Genomic DNA, 16406 nt, shown 5'->3' on the forward strand with positions numbered 1-16406 from the left:
TTATGTACACACTGACCCCACCAGCAGAATACTGAGTGCAGCTCTGCAGTGGTGATCCAATTAGTTTTGGGTGTGGTCCTGCTGTGTGAGGCTGTGCGAGGCTGCTGCTCCTGAGCTCCAGGCAAGCAAGATCTGCCCCTGGGCCTGCTCTCTCCTCCCCAGGGAGGGAGCAGGTTTTCAGGCATGAGCGAGCCAAGGAGAGTCCCAACTCCTGCCCCCCGAACCAGGTCCGTGGGGGGCAGAGGAATCCAGCGACCAACAGAGGGAATACCATCAGAGGTCCCAGGGCTGAGGCGTTCTACTAGGAGGTGCAGCGATGCTTCTCCAGCCGCCCCTGAACCTGAGGTAACAAAGGGTAGCCGCAAGGCTACAGCAAGTTGTGGAACTACAAGTGCCAGAAGTTCTGGAACAACTGTGGAAACCAGCCAGGAAAATCTGTGCAGTGACACTCCTCCTGGAGCAAGGCTGTCTGCCCATGAAGGTGTGGAGGAAGATTGGGGGGTGCAGCGGTCCCAAGAGACGGGGCAGACCTATGGCCTACGGATTGCTGCAAGCCTCTGTGGGTATGAGGAAGCCAGAAACCAGCTGTACAAGCTCCAGGAGGAGGTATGTGCTGTAAAAGCATTGATGGACACTGCTGCTAAGCAGCAAAAGGCTGAGCTAACAGCGAAAATGAAATGTCTGAAAGTTGACATCAAAAAGATTGTGAAAAAGAGAACTTTTATTTTGGAGAACAGTGGGCCATTTAAAGAGAAACTTCAGAATGATGATCGTTTTGCTCAAACAGAGAGAGAAAGGCAGAGAAGGCTGAGAGGGCTCCAGCCAGAGAGCCGGGTGGAGGAGGAAGGAGACGCTGCGGAGGTACGTGATGTTGAGCCGAATCCACCCGGGGGTCCCCAACAACAGACCCCATACAGTGGGCTCCCTGCAGGGCAAGCAGCATTGTCATCTAGCCGCGGTTCGGGGGATGAAAGCAACACCAGTTACCAGGGAGGGGCGCTGATGGCCCAGATCCAGCTCCTGGAGTCACCAGGGCGCCTCCAGGACTTCGTATTCGGAGAGGAGTTACCAGAGGAGGCGCCTGGGAGAAAGACTAAGGTAAAGACCACCAAGCTTCAGGAGCAGGTAACATTTGTTTATTCCCCCCTCCCTGTGCCCCCCGGACTGGCCTCAGGGTCAGCTCACTGTGTGAACCCCATATCTCAGCCCAGCCTGAGTTCTGTTGTGGACTCAGTGCAGGAGAATGGGGAGAGTATGGAGTCTAGTATGGCGGTAAGCTCCATCTCTGTTTGCAGTAGCAGAGGTGGAGCAGGTGAGGAACCGGCCGTAAGGTCGGACAGTGATATTGGCCCAGTGGCGGGCAGTGGCAGGAGAGGTGGCCCAGCGGTGGGCAGTAACGTTAAAGGCACTGGTGCATCAGCTCGCTCCCTGACGGGAGGGGGGAGCGGGTGTGTGCCGGTGTCAGCTGCGGGAGCTCCGGTGGCTCTTGGCGCTGCTGTTCCTTTGGGGCAGCGGTGTCGTCGTCGGGATGCTGCCGGGGCTAGGATGCCTTCACCTCCCAAAAGAAAGACTGGACTTAAGCCTTTATTTTGTATTGGTGCTGCTGGACCAGATCGTGCGGAGGAGTCTAGTACTGATGAGGCAGAGGGTACCAGCAGAAATAGGGCAGGGGCTGCCTCTAAACAGTCCAGGCAGGCTGTTCGGTCCTTTCTAAAGGGACCAGTGGCCTGTCCTGTGGAGGTGGCTCCGGTCCTGGTACCCAATGACGCTGATGGTACAAAATCTCTTTCTGTCCCAGAACACACCGGTCCACCCAGTGTGAATGGGGGAATTAATGTGGGGGGGAAAGCAGGAGTGAATGTGGGGAGGAATCTGTCTGGGGCTTTGGAGGGTGGTCGGGGCAGTGTGACAGGTGGTATTGGTGTGGGTATGGATTATGTGGAGGAGGGTGGTGAAGGGGCACAGACTAGTGGTGGGAGCATAGGGCCTGGTCCAGTTGCACCCCCAGCGGCTGCAGCAGCGGTACGCAGCTATGCAAATGTTGCCGCTGGGGGAAGTGGGGTGCTTTCCTCGTCCTCGGGCCCTGGGGATGGTGACTTGCATCGACGTGTCCTGCAGGCCTTAAAGAGAGGGGAGAGAACAATCAATGTAGCGGGTAGGGAGGTTGATCTGTCTTTCTTGATAGAAAGGCATGGCCTTGCAGCCTTCCGAGAGGAAAGGGGTAGGGAAACTGTGTGGTCTCTCCCAACAGCCGGGCCGGGTGGTGTCCGAAGGAATGTGGTCCGTCTGAGGTGGAGAGGCAGTGATACATGTCCCCCAAGATCTAAAGTTGTTGAGCTCCTGCTGAGGATGAGCTTCAAGGCAGCCGACATCTTTGCCTTGATACATCCCTTTGGTACCCCTGAATTCGATATCAGCTTTGTTCGGCCGGAGGGGCTTGAGCTTTTTTGGTCGAACTATGAGCTGATAAAGGATGAGCCCGGCTGGCGAGACTTTGCCATTCAGGCGGTGTCTCGCCAAAATAACATCAAGAGAGTGACCGTTTTAACCCGTAATGAATCACTCTCTTGTATTGACATCATGACGTGGCTTGGCCGGTATGGAGAGGTGGTGGAAGTCCCAAAAAAGAACAGGGACGAATATGGCATCTGGTCAGGGGCTTGGACCTTTATGGTCAAACTTAGATATTCAGGAAACACCGTTACCCACATACCATCTGCCACCTTCCTAGGAAGGGATCGAATCCAGGTCTTCTACCAGGGTCAGCCTAAGCTCTGTCACAGGTGCGGTGACCCCACACATTTCAGTGCTAGGTGCACAGTGATGAAGTGCTCATTGTGTGGGGAAATAGGCCATCTCGCTGCATCCTGTGTGGAGATTAGGTGTCACCTGTGTGGTGACTTAGGTCACCCATTCAGTCGCTGCCCTCGTTCCTTTGCCAATGCAGTTGTTACCCCGGTGGAGAAAGGTCGTGAGGAGGAATCTACTGGGGGGGCAGCTGGAGGAGGTGAAGGAGTAAAAGAGCCAGGGAAGAAAAGTAAGCAAAAGACGCCAGCCCAACTGAGACGTCGGGATAAGCGCCAAAGGGAGAGGGAGATGGGGGAGTCTCAGGAGCCTTGCGCAACTGTGGTGACCTCTGATCTCATCCCTGAGGCCAATCTTACTGCTGAGGCTCTGAGGGACAGTGATCTGGATGAGGAGATTTGGAGGATTCGGAAAGAAGAAGGTGCCATCTCTCCACTGTCCTCCCATGGTGAGAGCGCGGATGAGGATAGTGGGAGATGGGTGGAGCACAAGCGGGGTACTAAAAAGAATAAGAAAAGGGGAGATGTAAGATCTTCTCCCACCCCCCAGATGCCAAAGGAAGGTACAACCATCCTCCCTCTGATTGGTCTCTCAAACCGGTTCCAAACCCTCCAAGATGTTTCCTCCTCAGAGGTGCAGGAGGCGCAGGGTGAGGTTCTGGTTGTCGCGGTGACGGAGGGGCCTGCAGGGGACGTCGAATCCTCTCTCCCTGGGGAACGTATTTCCTTTGGGGGGAGGATCTGCCCAGAGTCGGGGGACGAGGAAAATGTAAATAAAGGGGACATGGATACATCCGTTTCACTAAAGAGAGGTAAACCATCGTCAGATGAGGAAGGTGGCGGGCAGGATGCAAAGGATAGTGGGAAAAAGAAAGCTGTCTAACTCAATCACCCATGATGGCGGCACCCTCTCCGTTGACGCTGGCTTCCATTAATGTAGCCAGCATTAAGTCAGATACGGCTAGATTTGCGGCCTATGATTATTTTGCCCACATTAATGCTGATATTTTCTTTTTGCAGGAGACCAGGCTAACAGACATGTCATCTATATTTAAAGCCAGAAGGGAATGGAGGAATGGGCCCTCCTACTGGTCTCTTGCGGCCGAGCCGTATAGCGGGGTGGCGGTACTTTTTGCCGCACCGGTAGAATGCCGACGGGTTATTGAGTTAGAAATGGGGAGGTGCCTGATTCTAGATGTCCTCATGAAGGGACAAGAACTTCGCCTTATTAACATCTATGGTCCACAGTCCAAGTGGGATCGGAAGTGTCTCTTTATGAGGATCAAGCCCTATCTTTTTACAAGTCGGCAGGTGGTCTTTGGAGGGGACTTCAATGCTGTCACGAGGCCCCAGGATAGGGGAGGTTCCAGAGACAAGCTGACTTATGATGGCGTCGCCCTGAATAGTATAGCTAGTGAGGCTCGCCTGGTGGATGTTCACATACGGCATACACCAGGCCACGCGGGATTCACCTATCATAGGGGTAGTTGTAGGTCCAGGATAGACAGGTTTTATTTAAAGGAGGAAGCCGTCTCTTCAGCGGTGTCCGTTGTTGAGGTGGAGTTCTCCGACCACTGTTTAATTTTGTTTTCTCTGAATGTTACAGAGACCCCCCGGATGGGTAGAGGCTACTGGAAGCTCAATTCGTCTCTCTTGGAAGAAGCGGAAATAAGACAGTCCTTTGAGGATTTTCTTCAGAGCCAGGTACCATTGCTGGGCCTTTGTAGCAGTAAGTCAGAGTGGTGGGAGATGTTCAAAAAAAGGGTTGCGGGATTCTTCCGCCAGCTCTCGAGCCTCAGGAGTCTGGACAGGTATCGCCTGTACCAGGGCCTGAGGAAGAAACTTGAACGTCTTGTCTCGACTGGAGGTAGTCGTGATGATATCTCCAGAGTGAAAGCCTTGCTACTGAGGTGCCAGTATGATAGACACGCATCTTTGGTTTTTGAGAGGGATTACGGGAAGTACCGCTCGCCCGACCCTTACAGAAACTGCAAGATGTCAGTGAATAGTAAAATCGTCTCAGGACTGATTGATAGTACAGGATCCCTGAAAAGGTCCAGATCGGGGATCCTGGAGGTCGTCAGATCCTTTTACTCGCACCTCTTGGGGAGGAAAGATCTAGATCGGGATAAGGCCTCAGCTTTCTTGACTGAAACCGTCCCTGAACCAGGGGTAGACCCCTCTCTTGACGTTTTGACAGAGATGATCCAAGAAGAGGAAGTCAGGGTGGCTATTGATGGTCTTGCCCTCAAGAAGTCACCCGGTCCAGATGGCTTAACATCTGAGTTCTATAAGACCTTTAAGGACACTTTGGTTCCCCTCTTGACTGAGGTATTCAATGAGTGTCTCTCCTCGGGCACTCTGCCGAGGTCAATGAGGAGGTCAGCCTTGATCATCTTGTCAAAGGGTAAAGACCCGTCCCGCATTGAGAATTGGCGTCCCATAGCGCTTCTCAATGCGGACAGAAAGATTCTGGCAAAAGTGCTGTTTAATCGGCTGGTGAAGTTTGCACCCCAGCTCCTTTCGAGGGCCCAGCATTGCTCTGTTCCAGGCCGCAGTACCTTTAGTGCTGTGCTCGGTGTCCGGGAGGCTGTGGAGCAGGGTAGGGCGGGTCATTGGAAGGGGTACTTGCTGTCCTTGGATCAGGCAAAAGCGTTTGATCGGGTTAACCACGAGTACCTCTGGTCTGTCCTTCTGAGATATGGCCTGCCGGGGGTTTTTGTTGATTGGCTTAAGACCTTGTATACAGGGGCAGAGAGTTTCCCGCTTGTGAATGGTTGGATTGGCCGCTCTTTTGAGGTTGGGTCTGGTGTCCGTCAGGGTTGCCCTTTGAGCCCACTGTTGTACGTGTTTGCAATTGATCCTTTCCTTAGGAGGATTGATTGTGGACCGTTGGCAGGGGTGAGAATGGACCCTGCGGTGCCGGATTCCACTCTGAGGGTGGTAGCGTACGCCGATGATGTCACCATATTCGTCTCCTCGCAAGAGGAGGTGCGGTGTGTGATGTCAGAGGTGGAGCGCTACTCAGAGGCATCTGGGTCCAAGATCAACCAGGATAAGTGTGAGAGTCTCTGGCTGGGAGGTGGAGATCCTGGATTTGATCTCCCGGACACCCTTCCAGAGCCCCAGGAGTTTGCAAAAGTTCTCGGCATCGAATTCGGCCAAGGGGATTACCCCAAACAAAACTGGGACAGCAGGCTTAAGATCGCCGCTCAGAGGGTGGATCAGTGGAAGGGTTGGTCTTTGACCCTCAGGGAAAGGGTTAACCTGATCAAAACTTTCCTGCTCCCTTTGCTGATATATCTGGGCAGTGTTTGCATTTTGCCAGAACCTCTCTGGACTCGGGTCTACAGTGTGTTCTTCCAACTGTTATGGGGGAATAGACTGAACCTAGTCAAGAGGGAGGTTACTTACCGTACGAGGAGACAAGGGGGGTTGTGTATGGTCAACCCCGTGGTGTTCCTGGTGAATACCTTTCTTAAGACCAACATTGCAAACCTCTGGAAAGAGAGGGCTCCTCCGTGGGTATTCTCCTGTAGGGGATGGTTTCAGCCTTTCTTCCAGGAATGGGAGACAGGAGGGCAAGTGAAGGATCTCCGCACACCACACGGGCATCTTCCGGCTTATGCTACCCTGGTTCTGAAGGTCATTCGTCGGTGGGGTTTGGGGATGTGGGAGATTAGGACTCTGTCGAGGAAATTCCTTGACAATAGGGTCCTGTCGTCCCATTTCCGAAAACCGCTGGCGCTCAAGGATTGCCCAAGTCGGGATCTGGAGGTTGGGTTGGGCCTATTGAATTCCATCAGGATCCCCTTGAAGTTTTGGGACTTGGCTTGGCGCTGCTTCCATGGGAAACTGTATGTGAGGGACAATCTGAAGTGCAGGAGCTCTGAGGATCGGGGATGTCCCCGGGAGGAGTGTGGAGGCATGCTGGAAAGCATGGAGCATTTTCTGCTTCATTGTCCCTTTAATACAGAGGTTTACAACAGGGTGGGCGCTTCCATCGGGTGGCCCAGGTTGGTCCGCCTCTCCTATGCGGAATGGGCCTATGGAGCATTCAGAAACCTTGGTGGCTGGGACCGGAGCACTTTATTCCTAGTCAGCATAGTGGTCAGGTACCACACGTGGAGTGCACGGTTTTTAGTGTCGACGCAGCGTAAAATCCTCCCTGTGGATGAGGTGGTTAGGGGCACACTCGGTGACCTGGTGAAGGTGCGCTCTCTGGAGTACGAGAGGCTGGGGGCTGGTAGGGCCTCTTGTCTTTGGAGGGGCTTTGCCTATAAGGTTCCTTAGCCTGCGTCTCCTCTCCTGGTGGTGGGCTGATGCTGGCACATTAGTCTTTTGTTTTGTGCTGTAGAGATACTGGAGTATAGGGCTTGCAGGCGCTGAACTTGGGCTTTCGGGCTGTGTGTGGGGCTGAGAAGTCTCATTATTGTTGGGTTTAGTATGTTATATATTTTTTTTCAAAAGTTTGTGTATTGTGATTGTCTTTGTGATTATCTTTGTATGTTTGTATAAATTGTATATACTGTATATATTATATATGTTTTGTTTGCACCTGGGGTTCGGGTTTAGTGATAGGTTGGGTGGTGGGTAAAAGGGGGGAGGGGGCTTCTGTGGGACTTTGTTGGGACTTTTACATATATATAAAATCCTGGGCTGGTTCATGGACGTCCGTGATCATGTACTGGGGGCATGGGATGCGGGACCAGTTCAGGGCCAAAAAAAAAAAAAAAAAAAAAAAAAAAATTTAAAAATATCATATGTATTGTTTAGTTGTAGGTTATTATTTTGCATTGTGTCTTGTTTAGTTTTAGTTTATTTGTGTAGTGATGACTTGTTTAGTTGGTGTTGGGTTGAGTAGAGTTATGTCGGTGGTATATTAGGTTGTGCACAATGCAACTGGGCCAGGGGGTTCACAATTAGTTAGTTATATAGGTGTATATATAGTGGTGTATATAGGTGTGTTTATAGGTGTATAGTATATAGTAGTGTATATATAGGTTTGTATATAGTAGTGTATATAGTTTATTAATATGTTTAGCTAAATAGTTTATATTGTGTATATATTGTATATAGGTATATGGGTGTATATATTGTATATGGGTATATGGGTGTATATATTGTATATGGGTGTATATATTGTATATAGGTATATGGGTTGTATGTGTGGAAGAATGAGTGCGGGGATGGACCGGTGCTTTATGTTATGGTTTCATTTTTCTATTTTATTGTCTTGTTCTGGTCAGATATGGTATATGGTGTGTTATTTCTGTATTTATTTATTGTTATGTTTAAAATTTTAATAAAAGAAATACAGGATGTAACTCAGGATCAGTAATGTATGTACACAGTGACCCCACCAGCAGAATAGTGAGTGCAGCTCTGGAGTATAGCACATCATGTAACTCAGGATCAGTACAGGATCAGTAATCTATTAAGTCAATGATGATATTACCCATTGTTTGTATGAGAACATTTAGCTGAGAATCCTTGGGAAAAGGAGATTTCCGGACATTTCATGAAATAATGATTGTGACTCATTTGAGAAATTTCTCTCAGCCTTAATCCTTATTCCCATAATGCACCTCTGCCAGCACTGACTTGTGTGACGACGACGGCCGGTGGCGTCCCTCATCAGACACCTACACGTTCCCTGGGGGTCAGTGAGAGATGGGGGTCCGTCAGCTCCTCGCTGCCCCCTGCTGACATGGTGCTGACCGCTCCTGACCGGCCGGGCTCTGTAGGTTTGGTTATATAGGGGGGAGGTTTCCTCAGCAATACTGTGCGCAGTCATCTCTATTAGTCATCGCACATACTGGAGTTGTTACTATATTCAGCTCTTGGGTCGAAATGTTCCGAGCTGCAAATATAATCTCCAGAACAATATAATCACCGGGTACTGCAGCGATGAATGGCGCTGAGGGGCGAGTCTGGCGTATAGCGATCTCTATAGAAAGACCAGGGCGGTCGCGCTACAGAAATTATAATATTTTTCAGAAAATTTAAAAATATAACATATATATAGCGACCGCAGCATATAATGACGGCTGCCACTGCATAACTATGGTTACTGTACACTGCCTGTCAGAGGAACACCGACCAGCAATAGTACTGTACTAAGAATTTGTGATTAAAGGGGCACTCCGATAGGAAAAAAATGTTTTTAGATCAAATGGTGTCAGAAACTTATACAGATTTGTAAATGACTATTGTTTAGAAATCTCCAGTCATAAAGTACTTTTCAGCTGCTGTATGCCCTGCAGGAAGTGGTGTTTTCTCTCCTGTTTGATACCGTGCTCTCTGCTGCCACCTCTGTCCATGTCAGGAACCGTCCAGAGCAGGAGAGGTTTTCTATGGGGATTTGCTACTGCTCTGGACAGTTCCTGACATGGACAGAGGTGGCAGCAGAGAGCACTGTGTCAGATTGGAAAGATTACACCACTTCCTGCAGCACATATAGCAGCTGATAAGTACTTGAAGACTGGAGATTTTAAAACAGAAGTAATTTAAAAATCTGTATAACTGTCTGACAACAGTTAATCTGAAAATCTGAGTGCCCCTTTAAAAATAATAATAATAATATTATTAATAATAATAATAATAATGTAAGAGAAAAAAAATAGGAGGAAAAATATAAAAGTAAACGTAAAAAAATTGAACTTTTTTTTTTTAATCAGTGATTTTTATTTTGTAAGCGTAAAAAATTATACTGAAATAAATTAATTAAAAAATAGCTTTTTTGTAAAAATGAAAAAAAAAAATAAATAAATTAAATATCAGCAATTCTTTTTTTATATATATATAATATTTTATAAACTTATGCCACATAAAACAAACATAATGGCTACATTGAGAGAAAAATATTTCTAAAAAATTTCTAAGTATGCAAAAAACGTTCAGCAGCACACCAGCATAAAGGTGAAAAAGGTGATTTATTCCAAAAATACAAAGAAGTACAAGAGATGCGACGTTTCGACCTCCTCACGAGATCATTATCAAGCATCAAGCATATCAAGCATTATCGATCTCGTGAGGAGGTCGAAACGTCGCATCTCTTGTACTTCTTTGTATTTTTGGAATAAATCACCTTTTTCACCTTTATGCTGGTGTGCTGCTGAACGTTTTTTGCATACTTTGGGGATCCCCAGGCCGGGGGAAGGACTCGATACAGCACCTGCTTCATACTCATCTGGATGTGCGGCTTTATCTCCTATTTCTAAAAAATTTCTAAAAAATACACAAAAACTATCCATATTTGATATAATACAACTCTCTTTTTCTATATTTGTGGCGCATATATATATATATATATATATATATACATATACACATATTTGGTTTTGCTGCGTTCATACCGACCGATAGAATAAAGAGACAATGTAAAAGTGCAGGAAAAGGAAATAAAGATGACTGATTTTTATTGTATTTTTGTCCAGAAATATAAATAATTATTCAATTCAATGTATTTAGCCCAAAATGGTTCCTATAAAAACGTCAACTTGCTTCGCGAAATACAATGTGTCACATATCAGAAAATATTTTATAACGTTCACCGGACTGTATTGCTGATCTATATAGTTTTACATTTATTTTTATTTTTACTTTCTCTTCTCAGAAAACCTCTCCGGCGCACAACATGAAGGAGGAGAATTTCCTCCGGCGCAGATTCTCCTTGTGTCCCACCGCCATCACTCCCCCGAAGAACGACAACAAGCTGGCGCGGAACCTGTCATTTGGCGCCGATCATGACTTGAATGCGATTAATACAGGTGGGTGCGGTCCTGGTACTGGGGGGTCCGATACTATATACAGGTGGGTGCGGTCCTGGTACTGGGGGGCTCCAATACTATATACAGGTGGGTGGGGTCCTGGTACTGGGGGGTCTGATACTATATACAGGTGGGGAGGATGCTGGTACTGGGGGGTCCAATACTATATACAGGTGGGTGGGATGCTGGTACTGGGGGGCTCCAATACTATATACAGGTGGGTGGGGTCCTGGTACTGGGGGGTCCGATACTATATACAGGTGGGTGCGGTCCTGGTACTGGGGGTCCAATACTATATACAGGTGGGTGGGATGCTGGTACTGGGGGTCCAATACTATATACAGGTGGGTGGGATGCTGGTACTGGGGGGCTCCAATACTATATACAGGTGGGTGGGATGCTGGTACTGGGGGTCCAATACTATATACAGGTGGGTGGGATGCTGGTACTGGGGGGCTCCAATACTATATACAGGTGGGTGGGATGCTGGTACTGGGGGTCCAATACTATATACAGGTGGGTGGGATGCTGGTAATGGGGGGCTCCAATACTATATACAGGTGGGTGGGATGCTGGTACTGGGGGGTCCGATACTATATACAGGTGGGTGGGATGCTGGTACTGGGGGTCTCCAATACTATATACAGGTGGGTGGGGTCCTGGTACTGGGGGGTCCGATACTATATACAGGTGGGTGGGATGCTGGTACTGGGGGGCTCCAATACTATATACAGGTGGGTGGGGTCCTGGTACTGGGGGGTCCGATACTATATACAGGTGGGTGGGATGCTGGTACTGGGGGGCTCCAATACTATATACAGGTGGGTGGGATGCTGGTACTGGGGGTCTCCAATACTATATACAGGTGGGTGGGATGCTGGTACTGGGGGCTCCAATACTATATACAGGTGGGTGGGATGCTGATACTGGGGGCTCCAATACTATATACAGGTGGGGGATGCTGGTACTGGGGGCTCCAATACTATATACAGGTGGGGGATGCTGGTACTGGGGGGCTCCAATACTATATACAGGTGGGTGGGATGCTGGTACTGGAGGTCCAATACTATATACAGGTGGGTGGGATGCTGGTACTGGGGGGCTCCAATACTATATACAGGTGGGTGGGATGCTGGTACTGGGGGGCTCCAATACTATATACAGGCGGGGGCGGTCCTGGTACTGGGGGGCTCCAATACTATATACACGTGGGGGTGGCATGCTGGTACTGGGGGGCTCCAATACTATATACAGGTGGGGGTGGGATGCTGGTACTGGGGGGCTCCAATACTATATACAGGTGGGTGGGATGCTGGTACTGGGGGGCTCCAATACTATATACAGGTGGGTGGGATGCTGGTACTGGGGGGCTCCACTACTATATACAGGTGGGTGGGATGCTGGTACTGGGGGGCTCCAATACTATATACAGGTGGGTGGGAATCGGATGCTGGTACTGGGGGGCTCCAATACTATATACAGGTGGGTGGGATGCTGGTACTGGGGGGCTCCAATACTATATACAGGTGGGGGGGGATGCTGGTACTGGGGGGCTCCAATACTATATACAGGTGGGTGGGATGCTGGTACTGGGGGGCTCCAATACTATATACAGGTTGGTGGATGCTGGTACTGGGGGGCTCCGATACTATATACAGGTGGGTGGGATGCTGGTACTGGGGGGCTCCAATACTATATACAGGCGAGGGCGGTCCTGGTACTGGGGGGTCCAATACTATATACAGGCGGGGGCGGTCCTGGTACTGGGGGGCTCCAATACTATATACAGGCGAGGGTGGTCCTGGTACTGGGGGGTCCAATACTATATACAGGCGGGGGCGGTCCTGGTACTGGGGGGCTCTAATACTATATACAGGTGGGTGGGGTCCTGGTACTGGGGAGTCCAATATTATATACAGACGGGGGCGGTCCTGGTACTGGGGGGCTCCAATACTATATACAGGTGGGGGCAGTCCTGGTACTGGGGGGCTCCAATACTATATACAGGTGGGGGTAGGATGCTGGTACTGGGGGCTCCAATACTATATACAGGCGGGGGTGGTCCTGGTACTGGGGGGCTCCAATACTATATACAGGTGGGTGGGATGCTGGTACTGGGGGGCTCCGATACTATATACAGGGGGGTGGGGTCCTGGTACTCGGGGGCTCCAATACTATATACAGGCGGGGGGGATGCTGGTACTGGGGGGAGGGGTCCAATACTATATACAGGTGGGGGCGGTCCTGGTACTGGGGGGCTCCAATACTATATACAGGTGGGGGCGGTCCTGGTACTGGGGGGCTCCAATACTATATACAGGTGGGGGCGGTCCTGGTACTGGGGGTCTCCAATACTATACACAGGTGGGGGCGGTCCTGGTACTGGGGGGGAGTCCAATACTATACACAGGTGGGGGCGGTCCTGGTACTGGGGGGAGGGGTCCAATAGTATACACAGGTGGGTTCGGTCCTGGTGCTATATACAGTATGTAGCTGGTTTCCTTAAGCCACTAATGTGATATAGAAGATCAATGTTACTACCTGGAGACCGGCAACAAGCAGCCTCAGTACTGCTGACGGATCCCATCATAGCTTTATTATCACTGTCTTATTATTGTATATATACATGTTCTTTTATTGTTCTTCTACAGGAAAAGATACAGAACCCCACAGTCCTGTGAAGGACGACGCTCCGCTGACTCCAAATGCTGCTAGTAAGGTACCAGATTTACATGGATCCAAGTTGACCTAGACTGACTGATGTTTACTGACTGATGTTTACTGACTGATGTTTACTGACTGACCTAGACAAGGATTCTTGCCACACACCTCCCCCGCCCTCCAGCTGCTGATTGACAGGTGACTGTCTATACACAGCATGGATAGATAACTGCCAATCAGCAGCTGGTGGGCGGAGTTTTCTGCTTCTCATGAATATCCAGGACTACTGGGCTCATGCACATAATGTTGTTCAGCAGGATATTTCTAGATCAGCTGCACAGAACATTGTAAGTGATACATCATTCTGTTCAGCTTCTCTGTCACTAGTTTATGCTACCCTGAGATAGGACGGCCTAAACCTGCTGACAGAGTCTCTTTAATGGCTGGCAAGCATTATCACAGGCATCAGTTTAGCCCAGAATATCTTGCTGCCCCCTCCGTGTCCTGGCAACTGGAATAGATCAAATATGCCCCCCGAATGTTAAGTGCGCCATGATCGTCACTATGGTTTAATGGAGATGTGGAGTCGGGGTCCGGCCGGGGGGGCTGCAGCAGAATCCGTCCTAGCACGGAGTGTTCCAGGTCCTGGGTGTAAATAATTCATGTCGGCAGCTCTGCAGTAAACATACTGTACATAACCCAGCGCCGCGCCCATGCATTATTCATAGCCACAACCTCCAGCCTGGGAAATATGCTAATGAGCCAGATTGTCAATAAACGCTACATAGTATTATTATTGCGGCTTACTTGTACGGATAAAATATTGATAGCCATGGGTGAGGTGGTGGGCACAGCGCTCATATACAAGTGTCATAGACTCCATGTTCTGATTTCACTTTGTTTTCTTTTCCCCTATGGCTGGTAAACTAAATAGGAGTTCTTTTTATGTTTCTTTTATGTCTCCCCTGCTGTGGTTTATAATCCTTGTGATGACTATATCACGTGACCACATAAATGTGAATGTGAAGCCTGTTAGGAAAACTTCTGCTTGAGACCCTTGTATTCCTCAGCCCAGCCATGCATTTACAGGGTCACCTATTCATTTGAAAGGGCGGGATGTAATACTACGTTTCTCCTGCAGAGGCCACTGCAGGGAAACTGAGTAACCACAAGTAGCTTTTCTTTGTGAGAGCATCCGATCTGTAGAGGGAAAAGTCGCCAGACCTGTTAATCTCTTCAATCTGTGCAGAGGTTTTTCACGCCCCCATATACCTCGCTGGATTTACTAAGAGGCATGCACAGAAATCTACACCTGCTGCTGCTACCAGGTATAAATCATGGCAAATCAGGCCACGCCCCCAACCCATACCTCCACCCGCTCATCAAGTGAGCAGGGTTTACAGCTGGCATATGCCGCGGAGAAGGTAAGAGTCTGCATATACCAGGGGCTGCACAACCTTCAAAAATGTCCTTTGATGTGTTCATAATTACCCGGTATCATAATTGGAAAACCAATATAAATTAAACTCACGTGTAATAAACATTGAAGCTAAATTAGACCATTATTTAATGCCATGGTTGTGTAACTGAAAAATTACATGTCCAGGCAATAGCTACAAATGGTGCCCAAAACCTTGACAATTCTCCAGTACTAAGGAAAGGAAAAACCCACTGTGGAGGAAACCTTTAGGGAGTCATGGCTGAAGAATTGCCCTTCTTTGGGCTTGGGGAAGGAGGTAGGTATATACTTCTTCCTGTTAAAGCAGGGTTACCTGTGCCTCAATCTATATCACTATACAGGCAGAACCTTTTGGATTATAGGTTCCTCATCCCAAAGTCATGTCCATCTTTGCTTAGAGCTTCAGAGGAGTCTTTCCCTCATTTTCTTAAGTCCACTGCTTATTATTAGGGCTTGCCCATACCTTCTTCCTTCTCATATATAAAAGATTCTCAGTTTTCTCTTTTAAAACTGGTAAAATATATAGAAAACCAAGCAAAACTACATACCTGAAATTCCCGGCAACATAAAGAAAGCGATTTCATTAAACGTTTCCAATTAGAATTTCACAATAAATTCGAAACTGTTTTGAAAAATTCCTTTAATTTGAGGGTAATTGCATCTGTCTGGGCGACTGCACCTGGGAGCGCATTGTGAACAGCTAAGTGATGAGCATTCACTGTGATGAGCCAGGCGGATGGCGGCACATTATACCGCCACTTTACAATGGGAGACTAATGAAAACCTGCAGATAAATGCCCGTGAGCTCCAGAATTATGTTACTCCCATCATTATAGATACGTCACCCGTATTTCGGGCTTGTTCCAGGTTCCTCATTGTCTCCACATCTATTTTAGGTCCAATATACTGACACACAGCTCCAAATCCTCTGCTATATACCATATACGTGTATATATATATATATATATATATATATATATATAGTGGTCAAAATTGTATGGTCTATGTAGCTGATCCCCAACCTGTGACTGCCCGGATATTGCAAAACTACAACTCCCAGCATGCCCCATGTACTTGGGAACAGATTCCCCAGGCTCCTGATGGTTTCGAGCAGTAGTCGTGCTTGTGCACCGTCGCTTCATTAATTGTGTAGACCCAGAGACTCGTCCATCTGAGATGTGCGGTCATGCAACCTGAGAGCTGAATTATGTATGATCCGCCAGAAGTGACCCAGATTCACTGCATTACATGCTGGGCACCACTATTGTTATGTGTTTTATTAGCCTTTTCTGACAAGGGGGTGTGGCTTATAATCAGGGCCGGCTCCAGGCTTTTGTGGGCCATCCATCTACTATTCACCCATCATCCACACCCTATGCACAATCACTTGCCGTACCACTAACATACACAAACACACATTATTAACACAGACACTGACTGACACAAACACTGACTGACACACACTGACTGACACAGACACTGACACACTTAGACACTGACACACAGTTACTTCTCCCTCTTTCTCTCTCTAAGGCTGCTCTCCACACTCTAAAGTTGAGGACCTGCGGGTCATGTGATCAGGTCCTTCACCCTTTTCTCTCTCTGTGCAGGTCCTGCTCTGTCTCCTGTGCCTTCTGCTGTTCAGCGCTCACCCTATACCACAATGAGCAGGCTGAACATTAGAGCATCAGGCTCCTCTCTCTCTCTGGG

The 16406-nt window shown here is 48.6% G+C and overlaps 1 protein-coding gene across 1 annotated transcript in view; it reads left to right on the forward strand.

Annotated features, from left to right (window-relative positions):
• OSBPL5 (oxysterol binding protein like 5) overlaps positions 1–16406 on the forward strand; it is a 61323-nt gene that overhangs the window by 16166 nt on the left and 28751 nt on the right. The window contains exons 2-3 of the mRNA XM_069968070.1: positions 10423–10576; positions 13228–13295. Coding sequence (XP_069824171.1) covers positions 10423–10576; positions 13228–13295 — 222 coding nt within the window. The remainder of the gene's footprint in view (positions 1–10422; positions 10577–13227; positions 13296–16406) is intronic.

This window comes from Dendropsophus ebraccatus, chromosome 4 (assembly GCF_027789765.1).
Source record: "Dendropsophus ebraccatus isolate aDenEbr1 chromosome 4, aDenEbr1.pat, whole genome shotgun sequence".
In the NCBI taxonomy this organism is placed as follows: domain Eukaryota; kingdom Metazoa; phylum Chordata; class Amphibia; order Anura; family Hylidae; genus Dendropsophus; species Dendropsophus ebraccatus.